The sequence below is a fragment of the Rhododendron vialii genome, chromosome 3a (assembly GCF_030253575.1).
Source record: "Rhododendron vialii isolate Sample 1 chromosome 3a, ASM3025357v1".
NCBI classification, from domain to species: Eukaryota; Viridiplantae; Streptophyta; class Magnoliopsida; order Ericales; family Ericaceae; genus Rhododendron; species Rhododendron vialii.
In genome coordinates, this window is record NC_080559.1 from 33,772,917 (window position 1) to 33,796,774 (window position 23,858).

The window sequence follows — 23,858 nt, forward strand, 5'->3', positions numbered from 1 at the left end:
GCTTTATTTCGAACCCATATGTGGACCGAAGAGGGAGATTTCTCGCCGTTGTGCACCAGGTGGTGCCGTGGTGATAGCCCGTTCTTCCGGAAGGTAGCTATGGCTCGAACTGGATATTCCATCGGCGGGTAGGGAGCCCTATGGACACGCCCACGGGGGAGTTACTACGCTGATCAAAAAAAAAAAAAAAACTAGTAGTGCGTTTTTCCTATGCTAGCATCAAGGCCACTATAAAGAGTTAAACCAATCAGTCCAGTTCCAATCAAGCCTCCCCTTGAACCTAACCTATGAATCTTATTTGAGATTTGACGGATAGAGTTTTCCGTAGGTATTCTCCTTTTTACGCTCAACACATGTTTAAGGTATGCATGGTTACAACCACACACCAGGAACACTGCAATATCATCGTGATATCTGATCCTAATAAGTGCATTACAGTTATATATTTCTAAGAAATGGACCTTCACATTGCACAACAACTTACAATACTATCTTGAATATTCCAATGAACAAACATCTTCTGCTGCAAATATGTACCCCGAGATACCACTGCTCGTCCACAAGATATTCTAACTTTTTGAAAATTCCCCAAGTACCAGGCACTAGATTTGGACACTTGCATAACAAAAGCAATTTACATTCAACATGAACAATTCGTCATTCTTACTTGTTAGTAATAGTAACCTTTTCCCAGACAGTTGAGACAGCGTTGCGCCCTATAACAGAAATCAGAAAACTCAATCAAATGTAAATCTACACAACCGAAACAACATTGTTAGGAAACAATTTTGAAGACAATAATGATATAACCCACAAGTGACAGACCTGACTCCATCACAAGTAGGGCAAAGACATGGATTTATAACTTGAGGGTCATAAGTAGGCGACCACTCTATTGTTGAATTCCCTTTGCACAATTTGCAAATGTAAAACCCTATTCCATTGCAAACCCCACAAGGCAAAGCGAATTTCCTCTGCAGAAAACCCAACTCAAGTTAACATATACACTATAAGATTAAAAAAGAAAAAGAAAAAGAAGAAACACATACACTATCAAATTCCATACATACAGACAAGTTTCCTATTGTGAAGGTATATGAGGATATATAAGGTTTCAGAAACAAGGGTAGTTGCAGAAAACCCAACTCAAATGCAACAAATTCATCATCAAAATCCCATATGCAGATCTATAAAAACACGTAAATTTTTATATATTTACTTGTACTGTTGTACATTGGAAAAGATAAGGTTTCGGTCTTTCAAAAACAAGTTTCATTCCACAAAATCCAACTCGAATTCAACACATACACCATCGTATCCCATGTACAGATAACTATGAACACATCGATATCCCGAAATTTTAGTCCATCACGAAAAGACGTGTAATTTCCTAATGAAAAAATAAAATACTTCCCTGTATGATTTTTCGAATTTCTCTTCACAAAATTAAATATCTCAATTAGTTCTACAAATGTGAAAACTTTATATCAAAATCAAAACCAACCGACAATGAGTGGAGAAGTCCCAAAATTATATTAAGTGATCACCCATTCCACCCAAAACAGTGTGGGGCTATATTTCCTTAGCATTAAATTGGTGCGTAGAAATTCGGAACATTTTAAATGGAATTGCTTCTTTTGTTGAATAAAAAATTACACCGTTTTTTCATAAGGAACTAAGATTTTGTGGCAGAGGGAGTATATTGGTTTGCACGTAGGAGTACGTGAGGTTTCAGAAAAAAAGGGTAACATGTCAAAAAAAAAAGAAAAAAAGGGTAATTGCTGAAACCCAACTCAAATTCAACAACTTCACCACCGAATTCTCTCCCGAAACCCCTATACACGCATAAACCTGAACTGAGAAAAAAATATATTCGTGCTGTTAGATTTCTTGGAGGAGGGCTCCAACCTAAAATCAATTGGCAATATTTGGGGTAGCCTCTAAAATATATATTAACCAAGCTTGGGTGGCTTCGATTAGCGAGGTAGGATAAAGTCTAGCACATACAGTGGTTACGTGTGTGTATCAGTATATGAGGAAAGATAAGGTTTCAGAAGCAAGGGTATAGTTACCCGTCTGGCCTCGGTGACAGCCTGTATGGCTCCGATTGTGGCGGTGGAGGCTAGAGAGAGAGTAAAAAATCCACCGATAAGTACAGCAGCAGCTGAAGCTAACACGCGCAGTGGCTGTGGAACCCCGCCGCCGCGACCACCCGCCATTGTCAGGCGGAAAGTACTGTCCAGATAACCGGTAAGAGAGAGAGAGATTGGGAGACTGGAAATTTTGAGTGGCGGAGGGAATTCCTGTGAATGGCCCATGGGCCTGTGCTAAGCTAAAAGCCCAAAACGGATCAGAATACAAAAGGCTGCCCAACTTTAAGGGCTCGAGCCCAGCAGACGTAAATTTGTATTCTTTTAGGAGGAAAATGGTTTTCGCACCCCACTTTCTTCATAAACGCATTTGAAAGTGCGTAAAAATTTTCATGTGTGTGATTTGAAGAACTTAACAGAAAATCTTAAACAAAAATTGGATTGTGAAAATTATTTCTCTCCCATCAAAAAGAAAATTATTTTCCCGTTTTGAGGTTTGATTTACCGAAATCAATGGAAAGCTAGCTTAAAAATTCTTGAACAAAGTGCCGATTTTTCTATATTAGTACATGTTTTGTGAAAAAAGGGTCTAAGCCTCAAGCCATACGGGGAACATAGTATGTTGTCCTTCTCACTCCTCCAGAGGATAATTTGTCAAAAATGTCTCACGAATATCTGAAAATAACTCAAGGAAACCTCATGAAAATAGAAAAAAAAAAAAAATAGAGCAAGGGTCCTTGAGATTTAATGAAGGACAATTTCTCTTGTCTTCATGACCTGTAATGCCTCTCTCTCTCTCTCTCTCTCTCTCTCTCTCTCTCTCTCTCTCTCTCTAACCGGTCTTATATGCGTAAGTTATAGTTTAGTGTCAGTCGTCCTTATCCCATCATAACCGGCTACATATGAAAATTCCTCTCTCTCTCTCTCTAACCGGTCTTATATGCGTAAGTTATAGTTTAGTGTCAGTCGTCCTTAATTATCCCATCATAACCGGCTACTTATGAAAATTCATGTTTGTAGCCCACGCTCTTTGTTATTCGTATAAGATACATAGTCTCTCTCATTGCCCATGCTTAGTGCCCTTTAAAGAAAATGTACCTTTCGACATCATTTAAACTACTTAATTCGTATGGCATCTGAATTATGAATCGTGGAAAAACATGGATAAACTAATGCATGACTAATATTCTCTAGCTGAGTATACAATACAAATTGATCAACGATCACATAGCCTATAAAATGCAACGGCTACTTTTTTCCATAACGGCTGTTTGGATGTGGATTCTCGAAGTATTGTTAAGCAGGAATATATAATTCATAATTGGTCCCCTTTTTTTTGGGTTTTTGTAAGGGTGGTTTTGTGAAGGACGAGTTTTGGCACAACGGTAAAGTTGCTCCATTGTGATTTGGAGGGTCACGGGTTCGTCTTGTGAAAACAGTCTTTCTGTTTGCAAAAGTAAGACTATGTACATCAACTCTTCTACAGACCCCGCAGTAGCGGAGTTGCGGGGTCTCGTGCACCGAATTTACCCTTTGTGAGGGTGGTTTTGTGTCTGATGATTTAATGTGGTATATTCATACTGTCCTGTGAAAAAGGCATATTGTCTCATGATTAGGATTCTTCCTTATCGAATCTCAGGTCAGCATATTTTGCTTGCAAATTGACCAGCTACAATTTGCCCTGTCAGTAAATGCAGTCCAACACAATTTGGTCAAAATTAAAGATCTAGTCTTCTACATACTAAACCCGCGTGTAAGCCCAAGTAAAAGCATCTTTTGATATTTCGAAAATATCTTAAGCCATTAAAATTTGTGAAAGTGATGATTGACCGTAGAGACATAGCGCGAAGAGTAAGAGCGAAAGATTTTACCAGATGATTACATGTGCGTTCTAGCTTCTTGTATCAAGACTATCGGGCTGTACATATCAAGAATTGGGGGTCCCAATCATAAATTATCTCAAACTACGTTTGGAATTGAATCGGCTTCAAATGCTAATTAAATACATCTCATTGGTTGACTTTGATCACAACAAGATAGTTCATTGCAGATCGATTAATCTTATTCCTCTTATGCGGCTATGCCATATGTTCAAAGGAAAAAAGAAAAAAAAAACACACAATTAGGCTCCATTTGTTTTGATGTAAAATGTTTTACAATGAAAAATATTTTCCATGTAAAATATTTTTTCAGAAAATAAATTTCAAACTTTTATTTTCAGGTGTTTGGTTGGCACTTGAAAATATTTTCAGAAATCAACAAAATAGTGTAGAGAGATCTAGAGGGGGTTTAAACGGTGGAGAGATATGAGAATATTGGAATGAACGTGGGTCAGGACTGACAATCTAGGAAACTGAGCAAGTGAGAATTGCCGTAGAAGGCAGCAGGTTCATTTCGGTAAATAATTTAAGGAAGATTTAAGGGTAAGTCATTTTCATCTAATTAATGGAAAATGTATTACATGTAAAATGTTTTTCTCATTTTTTACATAACTAAACACCGAAAAATAGAAAAAACATTTTACGCCCAAACAAACGGAGCCAAATTATTTTACGCCCAGAACATCCAAAAAAGAAACCCTTCAGGAAAACAAATCAATGGTCCAAAACTCTTCCCTGAAAGAATTTCTTTAAATCTGAACCGTTGATCTGTTTTCGTGGAGGTTTCCTGACTAGGGTTTGCCAGGACCGTATCATTTACGTTATGAATAAATAAAAAAGTAGGCAAATACCAACTTTCCACCTCCCGGAATAGCATCGATTCCTAGTTTCCTAACACCTGTTATTCTTCCCTTTTGTCTTGCCGCGCGCCGCGATCTGTATTTTGAGAAACAAATTGTTTCTTGAAACATTCTTGATTGACGTAAAATTCTTGGAAAACATAGCATAAGGAGGCCTTGTCTACGGCCACCGAAGGAAAAAAGCGGTGGCCCGTGACAGCCCACTCTGGGCCCCCACACGGATGATCCGATCCGTTCAATAATTTTTTTTAAAAAAACCGAGTGGGTTTCGCGAGAAATCAGCTCGATCCGATATGTGTAGGTGCTCGGATCCAAAGATGAGAAGCTTGATCCGAGCACCTACACATATCGGATCGAGCTGATTTCTCACGTAACCCACTCGGTTTTTTTTTTTTAAATTATTGAACGGATCGGATCATCCGTACGGAATCCGGAGTAGGCCCCAAAGGGCATGCGGTGGCCGGCCACCGCTTTTTCCTTCGGTGGCCGTAGTCTTTCTGATAAACATTGATGCTTAAATACTGCTTAGACAATATGAGGCAGGGGGTGTAAAGAAAGGGAATGGATGTGAATCTTTCGAGTGCCTTTTTGAATTATTGCAGAAAAAAGGAATCAAAATCGAGGAGGCATATATAGGATTGGCAATGAATATGAATGATCATCGAAAGGAATTGATTCTTGTGTGTACATGGAGATCAAATTCTCTTTGTTTCCTCTGGATTTGCACCTGAACCATATGAGCCTAGCTACTAACTCGGGGAGGTGAAATGTGTGTGCAAGTTGCATGGAATCGGTCGTACGTAAGCGCATGACGCGCGTATACACCTCAATGCCAGATTCAAGTTTTGATTTTAAACTCGATGAGTTTGGTTGGTTTATCTACTCTGTCATTTAATCTTGTTATTCTGGGTTTATGCACTGAGAGATAAATTTCTTGCACAATTTGCTTAATGGTAATTTTAAAAAAAAATTGAACCAATAATGAGTCGTATCTCAATACTACAATAATAGACGGGAGATGAAAAATTAATTAACAGATAATGAGTATTTCAAGGCTTTTTTAAGTAGTGTCTAAGGGGTTGTTTGGTAACCCAATTCAGCACTTTCTTTCACAATAAATTTTACGATAATTTCAACAAAAAAATAAAAATAAAATAACGAGTATCTGCTAAGAGGTGGCCGTCTATCACTCTATGCCCACGTGAAGTGGAGATGGGAGATGAAAAATTCCATTCCTGAGAACTTTCAAGTTATAGCCTCCCCTCGTAAGACCTAAATGCAAATGGATATATGGGGAAAGAAGTGAGAATAAAATTTCAAACCTTTTTCCCTTCAAATAATGCACGGGGAATCATAGAAAGGGTGACATTATTGGGTTTTGCATGGAAGCTTTTTTTGTGCATGCACTGACCAATATATCCACAACTTTAAAATTAATCCCCTTCCCCACAGAACCATTTTCCCTAGCTAGAAAAGGAGAGTTAAGGAATATTAAATATGTTTCGATTGATTGCTACTGCAAAACATTTTACAGAAAACTGGTTCCGCGCTTTATCGGTTTTTCAATCTTGGTTTTATGGGTGTTTTTCAGATATTTCTACTTTTGAAAAATGCCAAACAAATCAGAAGCTCATATAAACATGAAAAAAGAACATCCAATGGGACCCATCATTAGGCGCTTTATCGATTTTTCAATCTTGATTTTATAGATGCTTTTTAGATATTTCTACTTTTGAAAAATGTCAAACAAATAAGAAGCTCATATAAACATGAAAAAAGAACATCCAGTGGGACCCATCATAAGGCCTTTGACATGTATATAAACCATCCCAACCCAAACACTAATATCACCAATATTTCCTCAAGCTATTTCTTCTTTCCGCTACGGCTTAATTAGCAGATCTATCATTTACTATTCATTTCTTCATCTTCTCTTGAGGTGAGCCCCCCTCTCTCTACTTTTTTTTTTTTTTCGTTCTTCATAGAACTTAGGTGTCCGGATCAGTTTAGCGCACCCCTCTCTCTCTACTTGGTTGCTTCGTTTATGGATTTCACTATTTAAATATTACTCCTAAATAACTGTTGTATTTCCCTTGTGTTAATCTTTTCAGACATAGACAAAATGAGCATAGGAGGAGGAGATTGGATGTGCAGTGCATGCCAACACATGAATTTCAAGAAGAGGGATTCATGCCAAAAATGCAGGGCCCCAAAGTTTGGCGGCGGGCCGGACGTGTCCTCGTACGGAGTAAACAGGACGGAAATCTTGGCCGGGGACTGGTACTGCAATGCCACGAATTGTGGGGCTCACAACTACGCAAGCAGGACCAGCTGCTACAGGTGTGGTGCATACGGCGGAGGCATGGCCGCCGGAGATGGAAGTGGCCTCCCCGGATGGAAATCCGGTGACTGGATTTGCACTAGGTTAGTTCACATAACTTTTGCTCATGAATGTTAGTACACATAAGTGTAGCTAGCTAGATTAATAGTAGGTCTCAAAATTGCAGTGTCACAGTACACTTTTTAAACTCATAGCTATTCAGCCTATTCGCGCGGTTGAGATAAACCGAACGGATTCTACCATAACTTGTTCCTGCCAAGATAAAGAAAATCATACTAATTGCAACAAGATGGTGTTGGGATATAAAGCAAGTAGTAATGTAGCATTTTGGTTTCTGTTCCTTGTCTAATTTGAGTGCATTTTGGATATGGTCAGATATGGATGTGGTGTGCACAACTATGCTTGTCGGGCAGAATGTTTCAAATGCAATACTCCTAGGAATTAATTCTGGTAAGCAAATTTCTTAGTTATTTTTGGTTTATTTTTCAAACGAAATTGTCCTCTCAACAATTTTTATTATTTTTTCTTCAGGTGGTCCATTTTAAGGAGTGTGGATCAAGAAAGACTATTCAGCGGTTTATTGAATCCAGTTCAGTTCAATCGTTCCGTTTTTCTTGTCTTCCTTTCCTTTCTCTCAATTTCCTGATTTAGCTTAATAAGCTTATTCATCGTTGATGATTCGATTTCATGAGAATAGCTATTATTAACGCCAAGAAGGGTTTAAGACTTCATTTTTATGTTGCAAAGTGTGTACTAGCACAAGAAGCATGAGTTTCCAGAATTACCCTCTTGTTTGAAATAAAATGATTACCTTTTAGACTAATGCACTCTTTCCTTCTACTTTTGCGTTTGATTTTGAATATGGGATGAAGGGTAAAAAGAAAATAGATCATTTTTTTTCTTCTTGACGAGTCAAAAGAGTTAAGGATTGCCGGACATCCAAAAAACAAAAGATAGACCAAAATTTTAGAACGAATGGAGTACATGTAAATTTTGTAGAGCAATTTAAAACCAGTTAAATTAAATGGGCTCCACTCGATTGTTTTAACGAATCAAAATTGATCCCTTTTTTTTTTTTTTTTGTGTTCAAATAAACACGACCGAGGACCACAACTTGCAATTTTATTCAACCAATGCAAATGAAACAGTGCCAGAACCTTGGAACAATTGGATATACTATGAGATTCAAAAAGATCTCTGTAATTCATTTTTTAAAAAGGCCTTGTTTGGGGCAATAAAAACTCCTCCCCTTTTCCTTTAAGCATCAAATCCATAAATAAATTTAAAAAAAACACAAATAATGTTGCAGATAAGAACCGGATGCCCGCTTTATGAGCACATATTTATGCAATGCCAAGATCGGTCCGCAGATGCTGTCGAGTAGCTCCCTGCCGAGCAGATGTTGAGCGGCCAATCTAGCCGTTCATCTCATCTCGACATGGACGGCTCGGATTGAATCTAAAAGCATACAAATCTGAACCGTCCATTGCCCCGTTAAGATTCGAGTCATCGATTGCCGAGATGAGGCGGTCGGATCGGCCGCTCTGCACTGATCTATAAGGAGATGTTTGGCAGCATCTCCCATTCTCTGTCTGAGATGTCTAAAAGTTGACTTTTTGATGATCTTTCTTCTCTATTTTTTTTTTAAAGACAAAATTTTTTAATAATCGTTAAATGGTTACAATGACAATGCCCTCTAAAACAAGCTAAAAACACACAAATCATTTTTGAACATCCAAAGAGATTTTGGATCTCCATGCTCCATACCGGCTTATACCTTTGGGCTTTCCAGCCTCGGTCCATATTTCATGGAGTTAAAGAGAGAAAATTGCTTCTTGTGTGGAGTGGTCTTCGGTTTTTTTAGGGATGGCAACCAAGCGAGCGTAAATTGGTTTTTTTTTTTTTTAGCATATTAAAAAGTTATCTATTTTGGATAGACCAAAAACATTTCGAGTACATTTGCTATCCTTTGAAACTGGGGAATTCACCATGATAACTTACAAAAAAAAAAACAAACTTCCCTCGTGAAAAATAGAGTGAAACGTTACTATAATAACTTGGGCGATAAAATGGAAACAACAATAATTGAAATCGTATGATTCCATGGTACAACTTGGCCAATATTCAAAAACTGGCGGAGGTTTTTGGGTAATGTGTAGAGAGAAATAGAAAGAGATGTGAAAGTAATAATTACAGTAAATTTTTTTTATTGAAAACCATGCACAGAAAACGAAGTTGAGAAGCGAACACACCCAGCAACGGTTTTGCCCAAACGTATGAAGCCTTACATGAAAAGGGTAATGCTAGGTACAAAGAAAACTTATCCCAAAAGTATTTCGAAAACAGCAATCAATGGTTGAGAATCACTTTGATGATTATGTCACACACATCAAAGTGAATCTCAACCACTAGTTGATCTTTTCGGGGTACTTTCGGGGTAAATTTTCTTTGTCCCTAGCATTTCTGACATGAAAAAGATTTCTTATACTCCTATTTAACGTGGTTGGAACTTGGAAAGCCTCGTAGATACGTATTACCCAAAAAACAAAGAAGGGCCCCAACAACAGTTTGGCCCAAACTTATGAAGCCTTCTATAAAAGGAGTGATTATTTAGCTTCTGGAGCACCAAGTACCGCCACTTGAGTACTTTGGGAGCACTTCATAATTTCTTCAATAAAAACTAAAAAGCTTTCTTAATTGGAAAATGACAACTTGTTTGACATATTTCCTCCGTCCCAATTTATTTGTCTAATTGTCGAAATTCGTGTCTTTAAAAAATATACTTATATCTTACATTTTATAAATATTTTTTATGATTTTTAAGATTTTGTATGAGATCTACCAAATAAGATCCATATTGTATATTAAAAATATTACGAATTGAAAATTATAGACAATTTTTTAAAAGGTCAAACGCTCTAAAAAGTCAAAAATGGGACAAACAAATTTAGACGGAAAGAGTAATATATAAATATTCCCTCCAACCCATTTTGATAGTTCCATATTTTATTTTAGGACGTCTCATAATACATATTCACTTTTCAAAATCAACCAAAGGAATTTGATAAAATTTCATTATTACCCTTACGTTTAAATTGTAATACTACTCCATACTTCAATGAAATCACTTTTTGAGGGCATAATAGAAAATTTAAATACATATTGAAGTAATTATTATATATCAAAATGGGACGATAACAAAATGGGACGAATGAAATACTCCTACATATTATCAACCTTCTAGTGGGCGCCGATAACACGACCCTTCTTATTTTTAGTGTAATTGGAATGGAAAACAGACGAGACACATGTATATCTACACACAAATCCTAATAATACAGAAGTACGTAAAGTCTTTGATTTTGTTTGGATCAAACATCCATCTTACTCCTATGCATCCTTCTCATTGAACAACAAGAACTCTTTCAAGACAAGAAAAAAGTTTGGGCTGTCACCAATTTCCACCATATATTCATGTGCGGTTTTATAACTAATGTATGACCTCACGTGAATTTGTGATAAAGAAGAGTGCAGAGTACTATGCGACGGCTCATGACGATTTGTGAAAGTGTCTCAGGTTGTTAAAAATTTGTAGATTGAAAATTGATTTCTACACTCTCATTTTTACCATATACACTCATTTTTTATCTTTATTCATGTGAATTTACTTTTTTACCCTTTCATAAGTTTACTTTTACACAAATAAATGGACAATAGAGTAAATTCACACCAAATAAAAACAAAAAAAAGGAGTGTATATGATAAAAAAGGAAGGTAGAAGGAGTGTATATAATAAAAAAGGAAGGTAGAAATCAATTCTCATTTTTAGTTGTGATTGAAAAGTTGTCATGTATTTCCGGTAGTAAAAAAGTTTTTGAGAAATATCAAATTGTTTCCGATAGTGAAAAAGTTTTTGAGAAATGTCAATTTATTTTCGGTAGTGAATTTTTTTTTCGGAATATGCGAGTGAAATTTTTTTTGAGTTGGTAAAAACTTTTTTTTGTTATTGGAAACCAATTGATCAAATGCGTTAAGATTAGTTTTTTTTATTAGTAAAAAAGAGATGATAAAATGAAGTACTAAAATGCGTTAAATTTTTAATACATGAATATTTTTTTTTTTGGAAACGGGGTATTCTCCAAAGAAAATGAGTCGCGGGCCCTACTTAGTCCATATGTCATCTCAAAGGCCCCGAAGCCTCCTGAGTCACCACCAAACTTTTCCGTCCGTCACCTTTCTTCAACAAACCTCCCAACCAACCAATGGAAAAATCAGAGCCATGCTCTTCCTCCTCTCTCCTTCATCCACCTCCTCACTCATTTCTCTTTCTAAATCTCTCTCTCTCCAAACCCTTAAAAAATTCCACCCCCTCTCCCTCCTCTCCACCATGTCCATAAACATGACCACCCATGCCTTTGCAGGAAACCACACAAGATCCAAAACCCCAAAATCGATTTCAGCCTTTTCACATACCTCAGCCCTTCAAAGCCTCAAATCCATTCTTTTAGGGCACACCCATGAACCACCTTCCCCTGATTTTAAAGTTCTGCCCTTTAGGAAGGGCAGGCCCTTGGCCGGTTCGACGGGCGATCCGGGGCCGAAGTGGCATCTGGGTTGGCTGAGTTTGGGCGATTGTAAAAGCGTTTTGGAAAAATTTGAGGTTAATTTGAGTGAAGAGTCGTTGGTTTACTTGGGTTCAAAACCGGAGGAGGATGTGGTTTATTGGGGAATTGATGTTTCTGAGGCTAATAGTTTGGTTAATGAATTAGGAAGTAGAGGGTTGTGCTTTGTTGAGCTGAGGACTCTGATGGTCGCCACTGATTGGGGTGATGATCGAGCAATGGGTGAGCTAGCTGTTGCTGGCCATGTAAGTCTTGATTGCTAGTCCAGTTTGATTTGAGATCAGTGTTTTGTTCTCTATATGAATGCCTTGAAGTTCATTTTTGCCCAACCTTACAATTTGTTGCATTTGGTAGCAAAAATAAGAGGAGGCATCAATTACAATTCACTGTTTGTTTTTTGAACTGATTGTGATCTCCATGTGGACCTTGAATGGCGAAAATAACCTCACTAAATTTCTTTATCCCCCCAAAACAACTGGGCCAGCAGGATTATTTCTCCTCTATAATGGTCTTGCTGAGTTGATTGGTGGTTTTTGGGCTCTTTAAGTGAATGCAACTCTTTGCTACCAAGAAGCTTTATGTTGGTTGATGTCGAACTTGTAAACTGTGTTGAACATGTTTGTTTAGAGTGAAGAATCTCAAGAGTGCTTAATTTTTCCAGTTAATTTTTTGAGTGGCATTATAGGGGTATCTTGATGTCCGGGGATTGGTGGCTGTTAGAGCTTGTCCCACATTGGTTAAATATAACCTCGGAACCTAGTATATGAGCCTGGGCGGCCTCTCTACTCATTGCCAATTGGTTTTGAGTTTGGATGCTTTAATATGGTATCAAAACTAGGCTTTCGGAGGCGTTTGGACTAGACTCTCTATCGTTGATAGTTGGTTCCCCTTTGTTTGTCGTAGATGGTTGATCGTTGTCATATGTGGATGCTTTAACATGGTATCAAAACTAGGCTTTCGGAGGCGTTTGGACTAGACTCTCTATCGTTGATAGTTGGTTCCCCTTTGTTTGTCGTTGTTAAACTTGTCCCACATCGCTCATCTAAGCCACCCAAACTTGGTTAATAAAGTCTAGAGGTTACTCCACCTATTGTCAATTGGTTTTAGGTTGGAACCCTCCAAGAAATCTAACATGGTATCAGAGCTAGGTCTTGGGTGGCCTCATATCGTGTGGTCAAGTCTCCGTCGCCCGAGTTAACTCATCAATTCATACCTCCACGTGCATCCGGGCTGCACATGAGGGGTCGCCCGAGTCAAATCTCTTATTTCTTCAATCCGTATCTCCACGTGCATCCAGGCTGCACGTGAGGGGGAGTGTTAGACTTGTCCCACATCGCTCATCTAAGCCACCCAAACTTGGTTAATAAAGTCTAGAGGTTACTCCACCTATTGTCAATTGGTTTTAGGTTGGAACCCTCCAAGAAATCTAACAGTCGTAGATGGTTGATCGTTGTCATATGTGTTGAATCGTTTGTTTACCTCACCACGTGCGAGTCAGGGGTTGCACGTGCGGGGGAGTGTTAGAGCTTGTCGGGTGGCCGTTGGATGCTTTAACAGTGCCAACATGCAGATATGACTTACGTTCCTAGTCTTCTACTCATCGGCCAAACAACATTTTGGATGAATATGATGGAAGATTAATACTGCATGTAAAACTAGTGCAATTAGCATTAACTTTTAAAAATAGCACAACATGACACTCAATATACCTTTCTTTCTCTAACCTATCGGAGTCAAGATTTTCATATCACCGCGTTAGAAGAAAGAAAATGTACACAAATCATTTGTTTACCCAAAAAAAAAAAAAAGTAACTTAATGAGCTGCATGGGGTGGTAATGTTATGCTATGTATTTACTTTAGTGAAACTCCCCAAAGAAAGTGATTTTGCCTATCATACCTTTTGGTATCCCCTCACCTTGCACCTTTTCTTTCTTTCCCTCACCCTTGATTCCTAGCCCGTGTCATGGAAGTGTGGTATTGCGTTTGTCTTCAACATTTTATTAGGAAAATTAGGAAATTTGATGAACCTTCTCAATGAAATTTCGGAATTTCGATGTAATTTGATTCCAATCCGGTTTTGAGGCTAGTTGATTTTCATTTGCAGATTATGGAGTCTTAAAAGTCCATTAGCCTTCAAGTATCACATTCTTCTCTTTTTCAAACCTTTTCTTTGTGTGTGTGCGTGTACTAAAAAATATCTGGATTTGTTGGGGAAAAAATTTTCTTTTTGGAGATGTGGGTATTGCTCTTCATGGAATCTTTTCTTTTCTTTCTCGTGATGTTCTCAAATTTTTACCTGTATAGTGGTTCTATTGCACCCTCTTCTATTCCACAACTTGTTGATGGTTTGACATTAATCAGGCTAGGGCATTGCTAGAATGGCATAACCTATCACGTTTTTGTGGACATTGTGGAGCAAAAACAGTGCCCAAGGAAGCTGGGAGACGGAAGCAGTGCTCAAACGAGTTATGCAAGAAGAGAATTTATCCTCGAGTTGATCCAGTTGGTGATTCTTATTTTTTTCCTTACTGTCCTTTGACATTATTTCATAATGAAAGCGGTTGATGTTATGGCTATCTTATAATCCAAGTACCTTTCCTACAGGTGGTTATTATGTTAGTGATTGACAGAAAGAATGACCGTGCACTTTTAAGTAGACAGTCAAGGTTTGTGCCTCGCATGTGGAGCTGCCTTGCTGGTTTTATAGAGGTACATTTGTCACCGACTTATGGACTTATGTTTTGAGACAAGCCTTTTCAAAGCAAGATGCCTTGTGTCATTACGCTCTGTTTTTAGAGAAGTTTTTTGAGTCAAGTAATTGGGGAGCAGTAGTTTGATGCTCATATTTTCCGGTGATATGTGATACTTGTGTATAAGATTAAAAGGTTAGTGAATATATCATTATTCTACTAAAAATATTATCTGATTGTTGTACTTGGGTTCTCTATTTTGTTTTTGTCTGTCGGGTTTATGTATCTTACATTAGAAGTGTCCATAAGCTGAAACCTTTGATTCTTCTTAGCCTGGAGAAAGCTTGGAAGAGGCAGTGAGGAGGGAAACTTGGGAGGAGACTGGCATTGAAGTTGGAGAAGTTATCTATCACAGTTCACAGCCGTGGCCTGGTATTGTTTTCACCCTACACTTCACTGTGATCTGGATTTTGTTCAGTATGTATGCTTCATTAAGTGTTTTACTTTTGATTTGCATATTCCTACTATGATACAGTTCAAGGAAAATGGAGGATATCAAAGGAATGTTATGCTTAAATGTTTGTTGCATAATTAAAACATGACATGGATTATGTAACCTTCAGAACTCTGCTAAGAACTGAGGCTCAACTTGGCTCTGCAAGTTCTCAAAACAAGCTTTGTTTGAAGATAAACGGAAAATAAGAACTTTTTTTAGAAGAAAAATGACCTCATCTCAAGTTCATTATTTCTTAACGAACACTGAAGTTCAGATTTGATTTGTGAACTGTTGGGTAGAAATTCTGTTTATATGTCCATCATGCATACCTTTGACTTTGTTTGAGTTTCTGATAGTTTCGAACTCTTGAAATGCTAGTGGCGTTTAAGGGGAATGATTGTGATTCCATACCACATTGGTACAGTCATTCCCTTTTGAAAACTTGTTTCTGTGCAAGCAATGTTTCCGTTTGTATAATGTTCTTCTGACTTGGTTTGTTCGCAGTTGGGCCCAGTAGCATGCCATGCCAACTGATGGTGGGATTCTTTGCGTATGCTAAATCACTTGAAATAAACGTGGACAAGGAAGAGTTAGAAGGTACTTTGATGATTTGGAGAATATTTGTTCTTGATATTTGTTTTTGTCTCAGGCTGAGATGAACTGCAAGTTCCCGGTGATGCTCTTGTGCATTTTACCCTCCGGCAATAGATTTTATTTTGTCCCTATTCCAGGCTCTGTGGGATGGGAAAAGCGGATTTTACAACTCCACTAACCAACCCAAATAAGCACCTTAAGAAACTAGCATTGCGCTGAAAATTTTAGGCTACGAAGTCTACTAACCCGATTTGATTTCTCCAGATGCTGAGTGGCACAGTAGGGAAGATGTGAAGAAAGCCTTGGCATTGGCTGAGTACAAAAAGGCACAAGTGACAGCAGCAGCCAAGGTAGATCAGATGTGCAAGGGAGTGGAGAAAGGGCAGTACAACTTAGCTACCGACTTCAATGTGGAAAGTGGGGAACTTGCTTCGATGTTCGTCCCGGGGCCCTTTGCAATTGCTCATCATCTCATCTCTGCCTGGGTTAATCAGGATGATGGGTTAAATGGTGTCGAAGCCCAAGTGAAGCAACTTAGTGGCTCTGTGTCAAATTTATAGTGGCAATCTGATAATGTGGCCTTTAATCCTTCTCGTTTCCTCTTTTTAAAGGAGGGCAAGGGGTGGTTTTGCTGTATTTTGCCATCACCAGTAGTATATATCCTATAATCCTCCAGAATGATGGAGCAACTCTCTCTCTCTCTCTGTGCGCGCGAGCGCGTAAGGGCCATAAAGCTGGTAGGCCATGTTTATTCATTCTTGTAATAAGTTTTTGGTGTTTTTGAACTGAATTCCTGAAATTGTGTTTTTTAGCTGAATTCCTGAAATAAGTAAATTGATGACAGATCAAAAGATGAGAGCTATGCACCCTTGATTGTTGTTTTGCCTATGTTATATTCCTTCCGTCTCTAAATAAGTGTCCGACGCGCAAACCTAGGCTTTCAAAAAGATGCATTTGTTTCGTTAAAAAAATAAATTTTTTTTCACAAATCAATAGATAGTAATGAGTTTTATTAGATTGTGAAAAAAAATTAAATTTTTTAATGAAAAATATGCATATTTTGTAAGGTCTAATTTTGCGCGCCGAACACTTATTTAGAAACGGAGGGAGTACGATATAAACTACAGTCTAGGGATGCACCGATACTGTTGTAGCTGCACATTTCAACTTGTATGTCACATCCCATTTCCCGAAAATTGTTGAGAAGTGTGTAAATTGATAAGATTCTTAACACTTGAATACTAATACATAACCTTCTTCGATAAACATATGTTCATTTATTCTTATCTTTCTGAACCCACCAAACCAAAGACGTGGGGTATGGATTGTGGATTTTTATAAAATGTGGAATGGAATGGATTTGACTCTGGTACCATGCAGAAACCTTATCACCAACTCAATGCCAATTCATGTACTATTATTGTATATATTTCCACCACATGTTTTCTAATTTTATTTCATATAGTCCGGATCCAGTCAGGGATTCCGGATTGGGCTCTGGTGCGAACTTCTTTTCTCAGCCGTTGGATTGTGTTTTGAATGGTCGGGATCCGCAGATAGTTTGTTCGCGCGAACAAGGCTGGGAGCCGTGTCCCGCACCAAAGCCTCCATCCGGGATCCCTTAAGGGATCTAGAGTGTTATTTCATAAGTTTGAACTTCTATTTACCTATCCAAAAAGTAAAAGGTATCAACTCTTATACCTACTATCCCAACAACCAATCAGTATACACGAGTGAAATAGGTATTTCTTCGAGTTTCTATAACTAATCCATCTCAGCACGGTCTTTAATAAATTTTCTCTCTAATTATTACTCTTATTTTTCTATCTATTATCTATTTTCACTCATTATTCCAACATCCTCACTCAAAATTCAAACCAAACAAAGTCATTTTGTAGTCCTCAAACAAAAATACACAATGTAATAGAGGGTGAATAGGTAATAGAAATAAACATCTGGGGCCACGAAAGAATTACACAAAAAATCGGACACTTCACTGCAAAAACACCCATCAAAAGTGCTACACACAACGGTTGTGTAAAACATAACACACAACCAATCTCTAGCCGTCCATTGTTGTAATAAATGAAGGGTAAACTATAGTTAACCCCCTCTAACTAAGCTTCAAGTGCACTTTGCCCCCTCTAACTTTTTGTTTTGACACTCAATCCCCTCTAACTAACTGAAATTCAAACGGTCATAACTTCTTTGTCTGAAATCGAAAACATGCAAATTGTATATCGATTTTGAGGTCTTGAAGTCAAGTTTCTAAGGACACCAAAATCATATCACGATTCAATGCACAAAGAAAGTTATGATCAAAACGGTCTTTCTGTCTACCAGCCTTTACTCTTTTGATCATAACTTTCTGTGTGCTTTGAATCATGATGTGATTTTGGTGTCATTAGAAAGCTGACTTCAAGACCTCGAAATTGATATAGAATTTGCATGTTTTCGATTTCAGACAAAGAAGTTATGACCGTTTGAATTTCAGTTAGTTAGAGGGGGTTAAATGCCAAAAAAAGAAGTTAAAGGGAACAAAGTGCACGCAAGGCTTAGTTAGAGGGGGTTAACTATAGTTTACCCATAAATGAAGAACCCCGTACCCGTACCCCGTGAACAGTAATAAAACCCCAAAATGGAATTCTCTCTCTCTTTCTCTCTCTCTCTCTCTCTCTCTGTGCCTGCAACGTAACTGGTGAGTGATGATACGATCTCCCTTCGCCTCTCTCTCTAGAATTTCGATACGCACGGGGCGTCTCTCCCTCTCTCTCTAAAAAATGGACGAAGAACTACAGAAGCGAAACACCGACTGCGTCTACTTCTTGGCTTCTCCCCTCACCTGCAAGAAGGTCCTTCTCGGCTTCCACGATTTTTTTGTTTTTCTTTTTCAACTTGATTCAAAAAAATTTTTTTTTTTCAATTAGTACGCTGTTCGTCTGTTCCAGCAATTGCCAATTATCTAGGGTTTTTGTTTTGTATATTGCAACGTATTATAGCGCGTAAGGATGTTTTCCGTATTGCAGTTTTCTTGTTTCGCCGTTGTTTATTTTAAGGTTCTTTTTGGTGATCATAGATTTGCGATTTGGCGAAAATGCAGCTTTTTTTATTTTTGTCGATTTATCTGATTAATGGCCGTTGTATTGTGTCAATCAGTAAAAGTTGCCAGAGAGAGATCCATGTACTTGGAAGAAACAACGACAATCTTGTTTGGTGCCAGTTTATATCTATGTAAATCTACAATATTTTGTATCTTCAGGTTTTCAATGTAGATTTTGAGTTTCGTTCTTTAGTTTCCTTATGTGATTTAGGTTTCTTGTAAAACATTGTCTTGAGTTAGTACTGTAGCGTTTCTATCATAACTCAAATATCTATTTAGTGGAATACTGTAATATGATATATCATGGGGCTGCGCCATTTTCCGAACACAAATGGAAGAATTCTTACGACTGAGAAAACGATACGTGGGTAAAATGCACTTTAGCTGTTTTCAACTAGAATAAGATCGGTTGACGTACGTCTGTATCCACATGTGGTATTAGGGAAAAAATTATTGGCCATACTGCTGTTTGTAATGGCTATGCATGTGTATTAAACTTGGTGAATTCAAGAGCTTTTATGTTGGTGAGGGGGTTGGATGTTTTAGTGAATCTTTACCTTTGCAGGGGATTGAATGTGAGTATCGACATAGTGAGATTGCGAGGCTCAACCCAAGAGATTGCTGGTACTGGTTAGCTGGGAGCTGTCTGAATCCTTCTTGTGCTTTTCGACACCCTGTAAGCTCTTATTACCTTTGGATTGTTATGTTCTCTTTAAATCTTGGTTGTGCTCTTCAGGATTAAATATGAGTCCTGTCTCTTTGTCTTTGTCTTTGATTTGCAACATTGTGTGTGAGTTTTAATTGCCTATGGGAAGTGGTTCAGGTAGCTCAGATGGCTTGAGCAAAGGACTGAATTATTCCACTTCTAAGCAGGGGAAGGGTCCAAGGACACATAGCCCGGAGCGACCCTATTTATAGAAACTTGTAAAATACAGCTAAACTATCAGTGCCCTATCAAATATTAGTTGTGGACACTGAACAGGATCCTTCGAAGATCCAGCAACAAGCTCAACATGATCACATGAGGCATTGAGGCATGACGGAAAAACTTCCTGAGCTTCATTGCGAGTCTGTGACCAACCTTAGGAGTCCACACTGGGACAGCCCTTACTGCATAATACAAAAAGTTCCCAAACTACCTTGGCCTAACCCACAGGCCCACTCTTAAGATTTAGATATCAGCTCATGCTACTCCAGACTTGCTGGCAAATTGGGCTATGCAAAAGAAGACGATTGACATGAATGCAACATCAATCCATCATGAAACCAAACCAAACCAATCCAAACTAAGCCATACGGCCCAATCAATTGTGGTCTACTACTAAACACCTGTTGTTAAGATGGCCTAAAAAGATGTGGTTCATTCCAAAAAAATGCCTCCTTGAAAGGAGCTTCCGATCTCTGAATTCATTTCCATCCCAACTATGCGCATCCGAACAAAGATTATTTAATAAGAAGCCACCTAAAACTGAGTCACTTGTAGAAGATTTCCGCTAAAATCTGCAATCCTTTCTGATTGATGAGCACCCAATGAAAAGAAAAGCATGGATGTCAATTCCAAATCCAGCAAATGTCTCCTATACACGGGAGTCAAAACCAGCAACCGATTCTGTGGAATGTCTTTCTGTCTCTCCAGTTTATTTACTTTCTCTTGTTGTCTTGGTTTCTTAGACTTTTATACTTGTCATCTAGTGACTGTACTTGAAAAGATGTAAATTACTTGTCTAAGTAATGAGACAGTTACACCAAGGGAACATCAAAACTAGGTAAAAATCTGTGTTCACATTAAAACAGGACATTATATGGACATGATCCTGTGGACAATGGACAATGGGCCACCGGGACTGCATCTACAAGTCCACCCTTTTAATCTTGTCTATAGTCATTCATCTAGGATTGATGAACATCATCTGAACTGAACTTATTCTTGCTCCTTTTCTTCTTCTTTCCCCTACAGCCTTTAGATGTGCATACCGAGGCGTCATCTGAATCTGCTCCTCCCCAAAATCAGTCGGCTGCACCCGTGAACAAGTTAAACACCCCATGCTTTTTTTATTTCAATGGTTTTTGCAACAAAGGTGATAGATGCCCTTTTCTACATGGACCATATGAAGATGGTACGCCTGCTTTGAAATCCTCAAAGACAGCTTCTGCAGTCACTGGTGCGCCTCCCCTGGAAAATAAGACATCTGCGGTAAGTGATGCCAGATCTGCACCAGTAGAAACACTTCCTAATCCATCTGAAGCTGCTTCTATGAGAGCAGCAGAACTACAGATTAAGCCTAAACCAGATGTCCACTTATCTGCTCATACTAACATCGAGGATCAAAGTGCTTCTCCTGATATATCCGCATCTGAGTGTGAAGAAGCTCCGGTAGTTAGGCCAGAAATGCTGTTTCTAGGGACAGATTTAGTAAGAAGCAGATCTCTTGTATGCACTGATCAGAGCTCAGAAGAGGACGCAGTTGATGGTCTTTTAGAGAGAGAGGACTGGTTAGAATCGTCTCCTGGTTTTGATGTTCTCGTGGATGATGATAGATTACTGAACTTGGGCTATGAAGAGGATCCGGAATACTTACTTTCCATTGATAGGGATGCAGGGGCGCTAAATGGTCATTTCTCGGGGTATGATTATGAAGACCCAGTTGAGAATGATCCTATGTATCCTGACACACACTTGTTTTACGAGAAAGAGAGATGTGATTCCTCTGATCAATTTGATCATAGGGAGAGATTTGACTTCATCAGAGAATTTCAAGGGCGTTCAAGGGACAGAATGTCGGAGCCAATTTTGCCCTGGAAGAGGAAATCATTTCCTGCGAATTTGGGAATTGATGACCAAAGAGGTGGGGATCTCCGAAACCATCTTAAGAAACGTCGTAGGGTCATTGATGGTCAACATGGGACACATTTCTCAAAAAGGAACAATACTTCTTTTCTGGCTGATGGAATCCGAGAAAGGCCTCGAAGACTTGGAAATCCGCCGTGGCTTTTTGGGAGAATGAACTCCGAAGTGCATAGTGACAGAGTTGGATCATTTAGCAAGCATGGGAATTTGTTTCGTCCAAACAGGCCCAGACAGCCATACGTGGAAAAAAGGCAGCCTAGACAGAAGTTTCTTTCATCCGAAGTCTCTGGAGAACTAGTTTCAAGGAAGAAGAGATCTACCAAGGAGAAGTCTAATGTGTTTTCTGGGCCGAAAACTCTTGAAGAAATCAAAGAAGAGAAGAGAAAAGCCAAAGAGAATGGGAATTCTTCCGGCAGGCCCAGGAATTCAAGCAGAACTATATTAGAAGAGTTTCAGGGTCCTAAACCCCTGAGTGAAATCCTGAAGGAAAGAAAGAAGCTGGGTTCTGTAATTGATGCCAGTAATTACAGCAGCTAAGCTACTTGAGTATTAGGAATCCAAGTCGAATCATGGTCATCAAATCAACAGCTTTACAAAGTTGACGCCGATAAACAAGTATTTGCTGCTTCCAGATGAAGGTCACGACCATTTCTGAAAATTTTGAATTTTTTGAGATTTCGTTTTAGCTTCAAGAAATTACTGAGTTAGCATTACTAGTGCGAGATATTTGTTGTTTCCTGATGTATAGCAAGATTCGTTAGGGACTTCAATGCCTTCTCTCTGTTGTAATCATGTTCTTGAGACAATCTTGAGCTTGTTTTGCTGTATGGATTTGGTCATTGATACTTGTGTTATGGTTGAAAAAGTTGCTTGAGAAATCCATGCATGTTACTTTTACCAACTCAGCATGTTATGCTGACATAGCGGTCACGGCCATTTCGGATAGCGGTCACGACCATTTTGGATAATAATCGCGCAAGATTGGTGGGGCCGATACAACACACCTTATTTGTTATGGCTAATTATTTGATTTTGGAGCTCAAGATTAGTTACACTAACAAGTGAAAAACTAGAAAAAAGAGCTCTTGTTAGATGCTCAGACAAGAAGGGAAGGATCCAATTTGCATCTTAGTTGCTCAATTGGTTCAAATTTTAGCTAAGATCTTTATTTCCAAAGCATGAAAAAGGCCAGTCATACAAAATAATTGGATGAGATAGAACTGCAATAGGAGGTTTTTTTTTTTTTTTTGACGAACAAGATCATCCCCATTAGAATAAACATTCCAATCATAGCTGCTCTAGCTACATCATGAGCAGGCTTATTATCCATTCTTGGTACCTTTTTTAAAATCGGCAAAAGAAGAGTATATATTAATAGCAAGAAGAGATAGGAATTACAAAAAAGAAGTGTGATGATAGAACCACAACCGAAGCCAAAGAAAAATGTTCAAAATGGCATCTGAAACATGGAGCCATTAACACGAAGAGAAAAACAAGAAGCCCAAGCCAACTGATGTCTTTGAGAGCACTAACGTCATCAAAAGTAGCAGCACTATGAATTGACTCACCAACATCCAATTTACTTGAAGCAGCAGCAGCAGCAGCATCAGCAATTGGAACTAGGATTCCTCATAGAAATTGCTGGGAAATGGGAATTGACACACCGACAGCTCATGGAAATGGAACAGCAAATTTACTTGGAGCAGCAGCAAAGCAATTGGAACCAGAATTTTTATCATACAAATTGCAGTAGGAGCATATGGAATTGGAACGTCATCAGTTGACGGAACAGAAAATTTACAAGGAGCAGCAGCAGCGATTGGAACGAGGATTTATCATACAAATTGCAGTAGCAGCAGATGGAATTGGAACGTCATCAGCTAGTGGACTTTGAGCAGCAGCAGCAACAGTTGGGTTTCACTTCCAATGATTTGAACGTAGTAGCTTGCAAGGACTTGATCTTCCCCCAATAGAGCACGAACTGAATACAGGCCAGTTAAAAGTGGTATCAAAGAAGAAATCTCCCCATTCTACCACTTGAGATCACAGAAGATGGGCCTAAAATAACTTGATCAAGCAAATCACCACCAGCAACTGAGCATAATGGAAGACTGAGAATAAAAGAAGCGAACTAGGAGAAATCTGGAACAGAGATATTGCTTAGAGATGATTTAACCTCCATATCATTGATTTCATCTTCAGAATACGGCTTCAAACGAGAATGATACTAAGAACCCCAACTGACAACCAAAATGCCATCATACAAGTTACAGCCCCTGCCTCGAAACACAGAGTAGATAGCTTGGAATTTCAATAGCACATGTTTAAACACGATC

The 23,858-nt window shown here is 38.5% G+C and overlaps 4 protein-coding genes across 6 annotated transcripts; 3 read left to right on the forward strand and 1 right to left on the reverse strand.

Moving 5' to 3' along the window:
• Positions 1–443: 443 nt before the first annotated feature.
• LOC131320210 (protein BUNDLE SHEATH DEFECTIVE 2, chloroplastic) lies at positions 444–2,346 on the reverse strand. Of its 3 annotated transcripts, XM_058350836.1 has the most exons (3): positions 2,073–2,346; positions 826–974; positions 444–716 (listed from the first exon to the last, which is right to left on the reverse strand). In XM_058350836.1, exons 1-3 carry the CDS (start codon positions 2,316–2,318, stop codon positions 671–673), a joined length of 441 nt encoding a protein of 146 aa, XP_058206819.1. In that variant the 5' UTR covers positions 2,319–2,346; the 3' UTR covers positions 444–670. The 3 variants fall into 3 exon arrangements, with proteins under 3 accessions (XP_058206819.1, XP_058206817.1, XP_058206818.1); XM_058350834.1 differs by having other exon boundaries at positions 444–974; positions 2,073–2,322; XM_058350835.1 differs by lacking the exon at positions 826–974 and having other exon boundaries at positions 581–716; positions 2,073–2,332.
• A 4,316-nt stretch (positions 2,347–6,662) lies between these two features.
• Positions 6,663–7,991, forward strand: LOC131320211 (uncharacterized). Its single transcript, XM_058350837.1, has 4 exons — positions 6,663–6,769; positions 6,942–7,254; positions 7,547–7,621; positions 7,703–7,991. Exons 2-3 carry the CDS (start codon positions 6,953–6,955, stop codon positions 7,614–7,616), a joined length of 372 nt encoding a protein of 123 aa, XP_058206820.1. The 5' UTR covers positions 6,663–6,769; positions 6,942–6,952; the 3' UTR covers positions 7,617–7,621; positions 7,703–7,991.
• Positions 7,992–11,376: 3,385 nt separating this feature from the next.
• LOC131320212 (nudix hydrolase 19, chloroplastic) lies at positions 11,377–16,425 on the forward strand. Its single transcript, XM_058350838.1, has 6 exons — positions 11,377–12,038; positions 14,156–14,296; positions 14,399–14,503; positions 14,817–14,916; positions 15,485–15,577; positions 15,839–16,425. Exons 1-6 carry the CDS (start codon positions 11,451–11,453, stop codon positions 16,132–16,134), a joined length of 1,323 nt encoding a protein of 440 aa, XP_058206821.1. The 5' UTR covers positions 11,377–11,450; the 3' UTR covers positions 16,135–16,425.
• Positions 16,426–18,189: 1,764 nt separating this feature from the next.
• Positions 18,190–22,400, forward strand: LOC131320213 (zinc finger CCCH domain-containing protein 34-like). Its single transcript, XM_058350839.1, has 3 exons — positions 18,190–18,426; positions 19,240–19,350; positions 20,632–22,400. The coding sequence occupies exons 1-3, from the start codon at positions 18,355–18,357 to the stop codon at positions 22,057–22,059; spliced, it is 1,611 nt and encodes a 536-aa protein (XP_058206822.1). The 5' UTR covers positions 18,190–18,354; the 3' UTR covers positions 22,060–22,400.
• Positions 22,401–23,858: the final 1,458 nt, after the last annotated feature.

Excerpts from the sequence above, each read along its gene's own strand:
- LOC131320213 (XM_058350839.1), top strand. The coding sequence starts at position 18,355 with ATGGACGAAGAACTACAGAAGCGAAACACCGACTGCGTCTACTTCTTG. Across the intron at positions 18,427-19,239 it reads CTCCCCTCACCTGCAAGAAG|GGGATTGAATGTGAGTATCG; the intron begins GTCCTTCTCGGC and ends TTACCTTTGCAG. Across the intron at positions 19,351-20,631 it reads CTTGTGCTTTTCGACACCCT|CCTTTAGATGTGCATACCGA; the intron begins GTAAGCTCTTAT and ends TTTCCCCTACAG.
- LOC131320212 (XM_058350838.1), top strand. The coding sequence starts at position 11,451 with ATGCTCTTCCTCCTCTCTCCTTCATCCACCTCCTCACTCATTTCTCTT. Across the intron at positions 12,039-14,155 it reads AGCTAGCTGTTGCTGGCCAT|GCTAGGGCATTGCTAGAATG; the intron begins GTAAGTCTTGAT and ends GACATTAATCAG. Across the intron at positions 14,504-14,816 it reads GCCTTGCTGGTTTTATAGAG|CCTGGAGAAAGCTTGGAAGA; the intron begins GTACATTTGTCA and ends GATTCTTCTTAG.
- LOC131320210 (XM_058350834.1), bottom strand. The coding sequence starts at position 2,318 with ATGGGCCATTCACAGGAATTCCCTCCGCCACTCAAAATTTCCAGTCTC. Across the intron at positions 975-2,072 it reads CTGTCACCGAGGCCAGACGG|AGGAAATTCGCTTTGCCTTG; the intron begins GTAACTATACCC and ends GGTTTTCTGCAG.
- LOC131320211 (XM_058350837.1), top strand. The coding sequence starts at position 6,953 with ATGAGCATAGGAGGAGGAGATTGGATGTGCAGTGCATGCCAACACATG. Across the intron at positions 7,255-7,546 it reads GGTGACTGGATTTGCACTAG|ATATGGATGTGGTGTGCACA; the intron begins GTTAGTTCACAT and ends GGATATGGTCAG.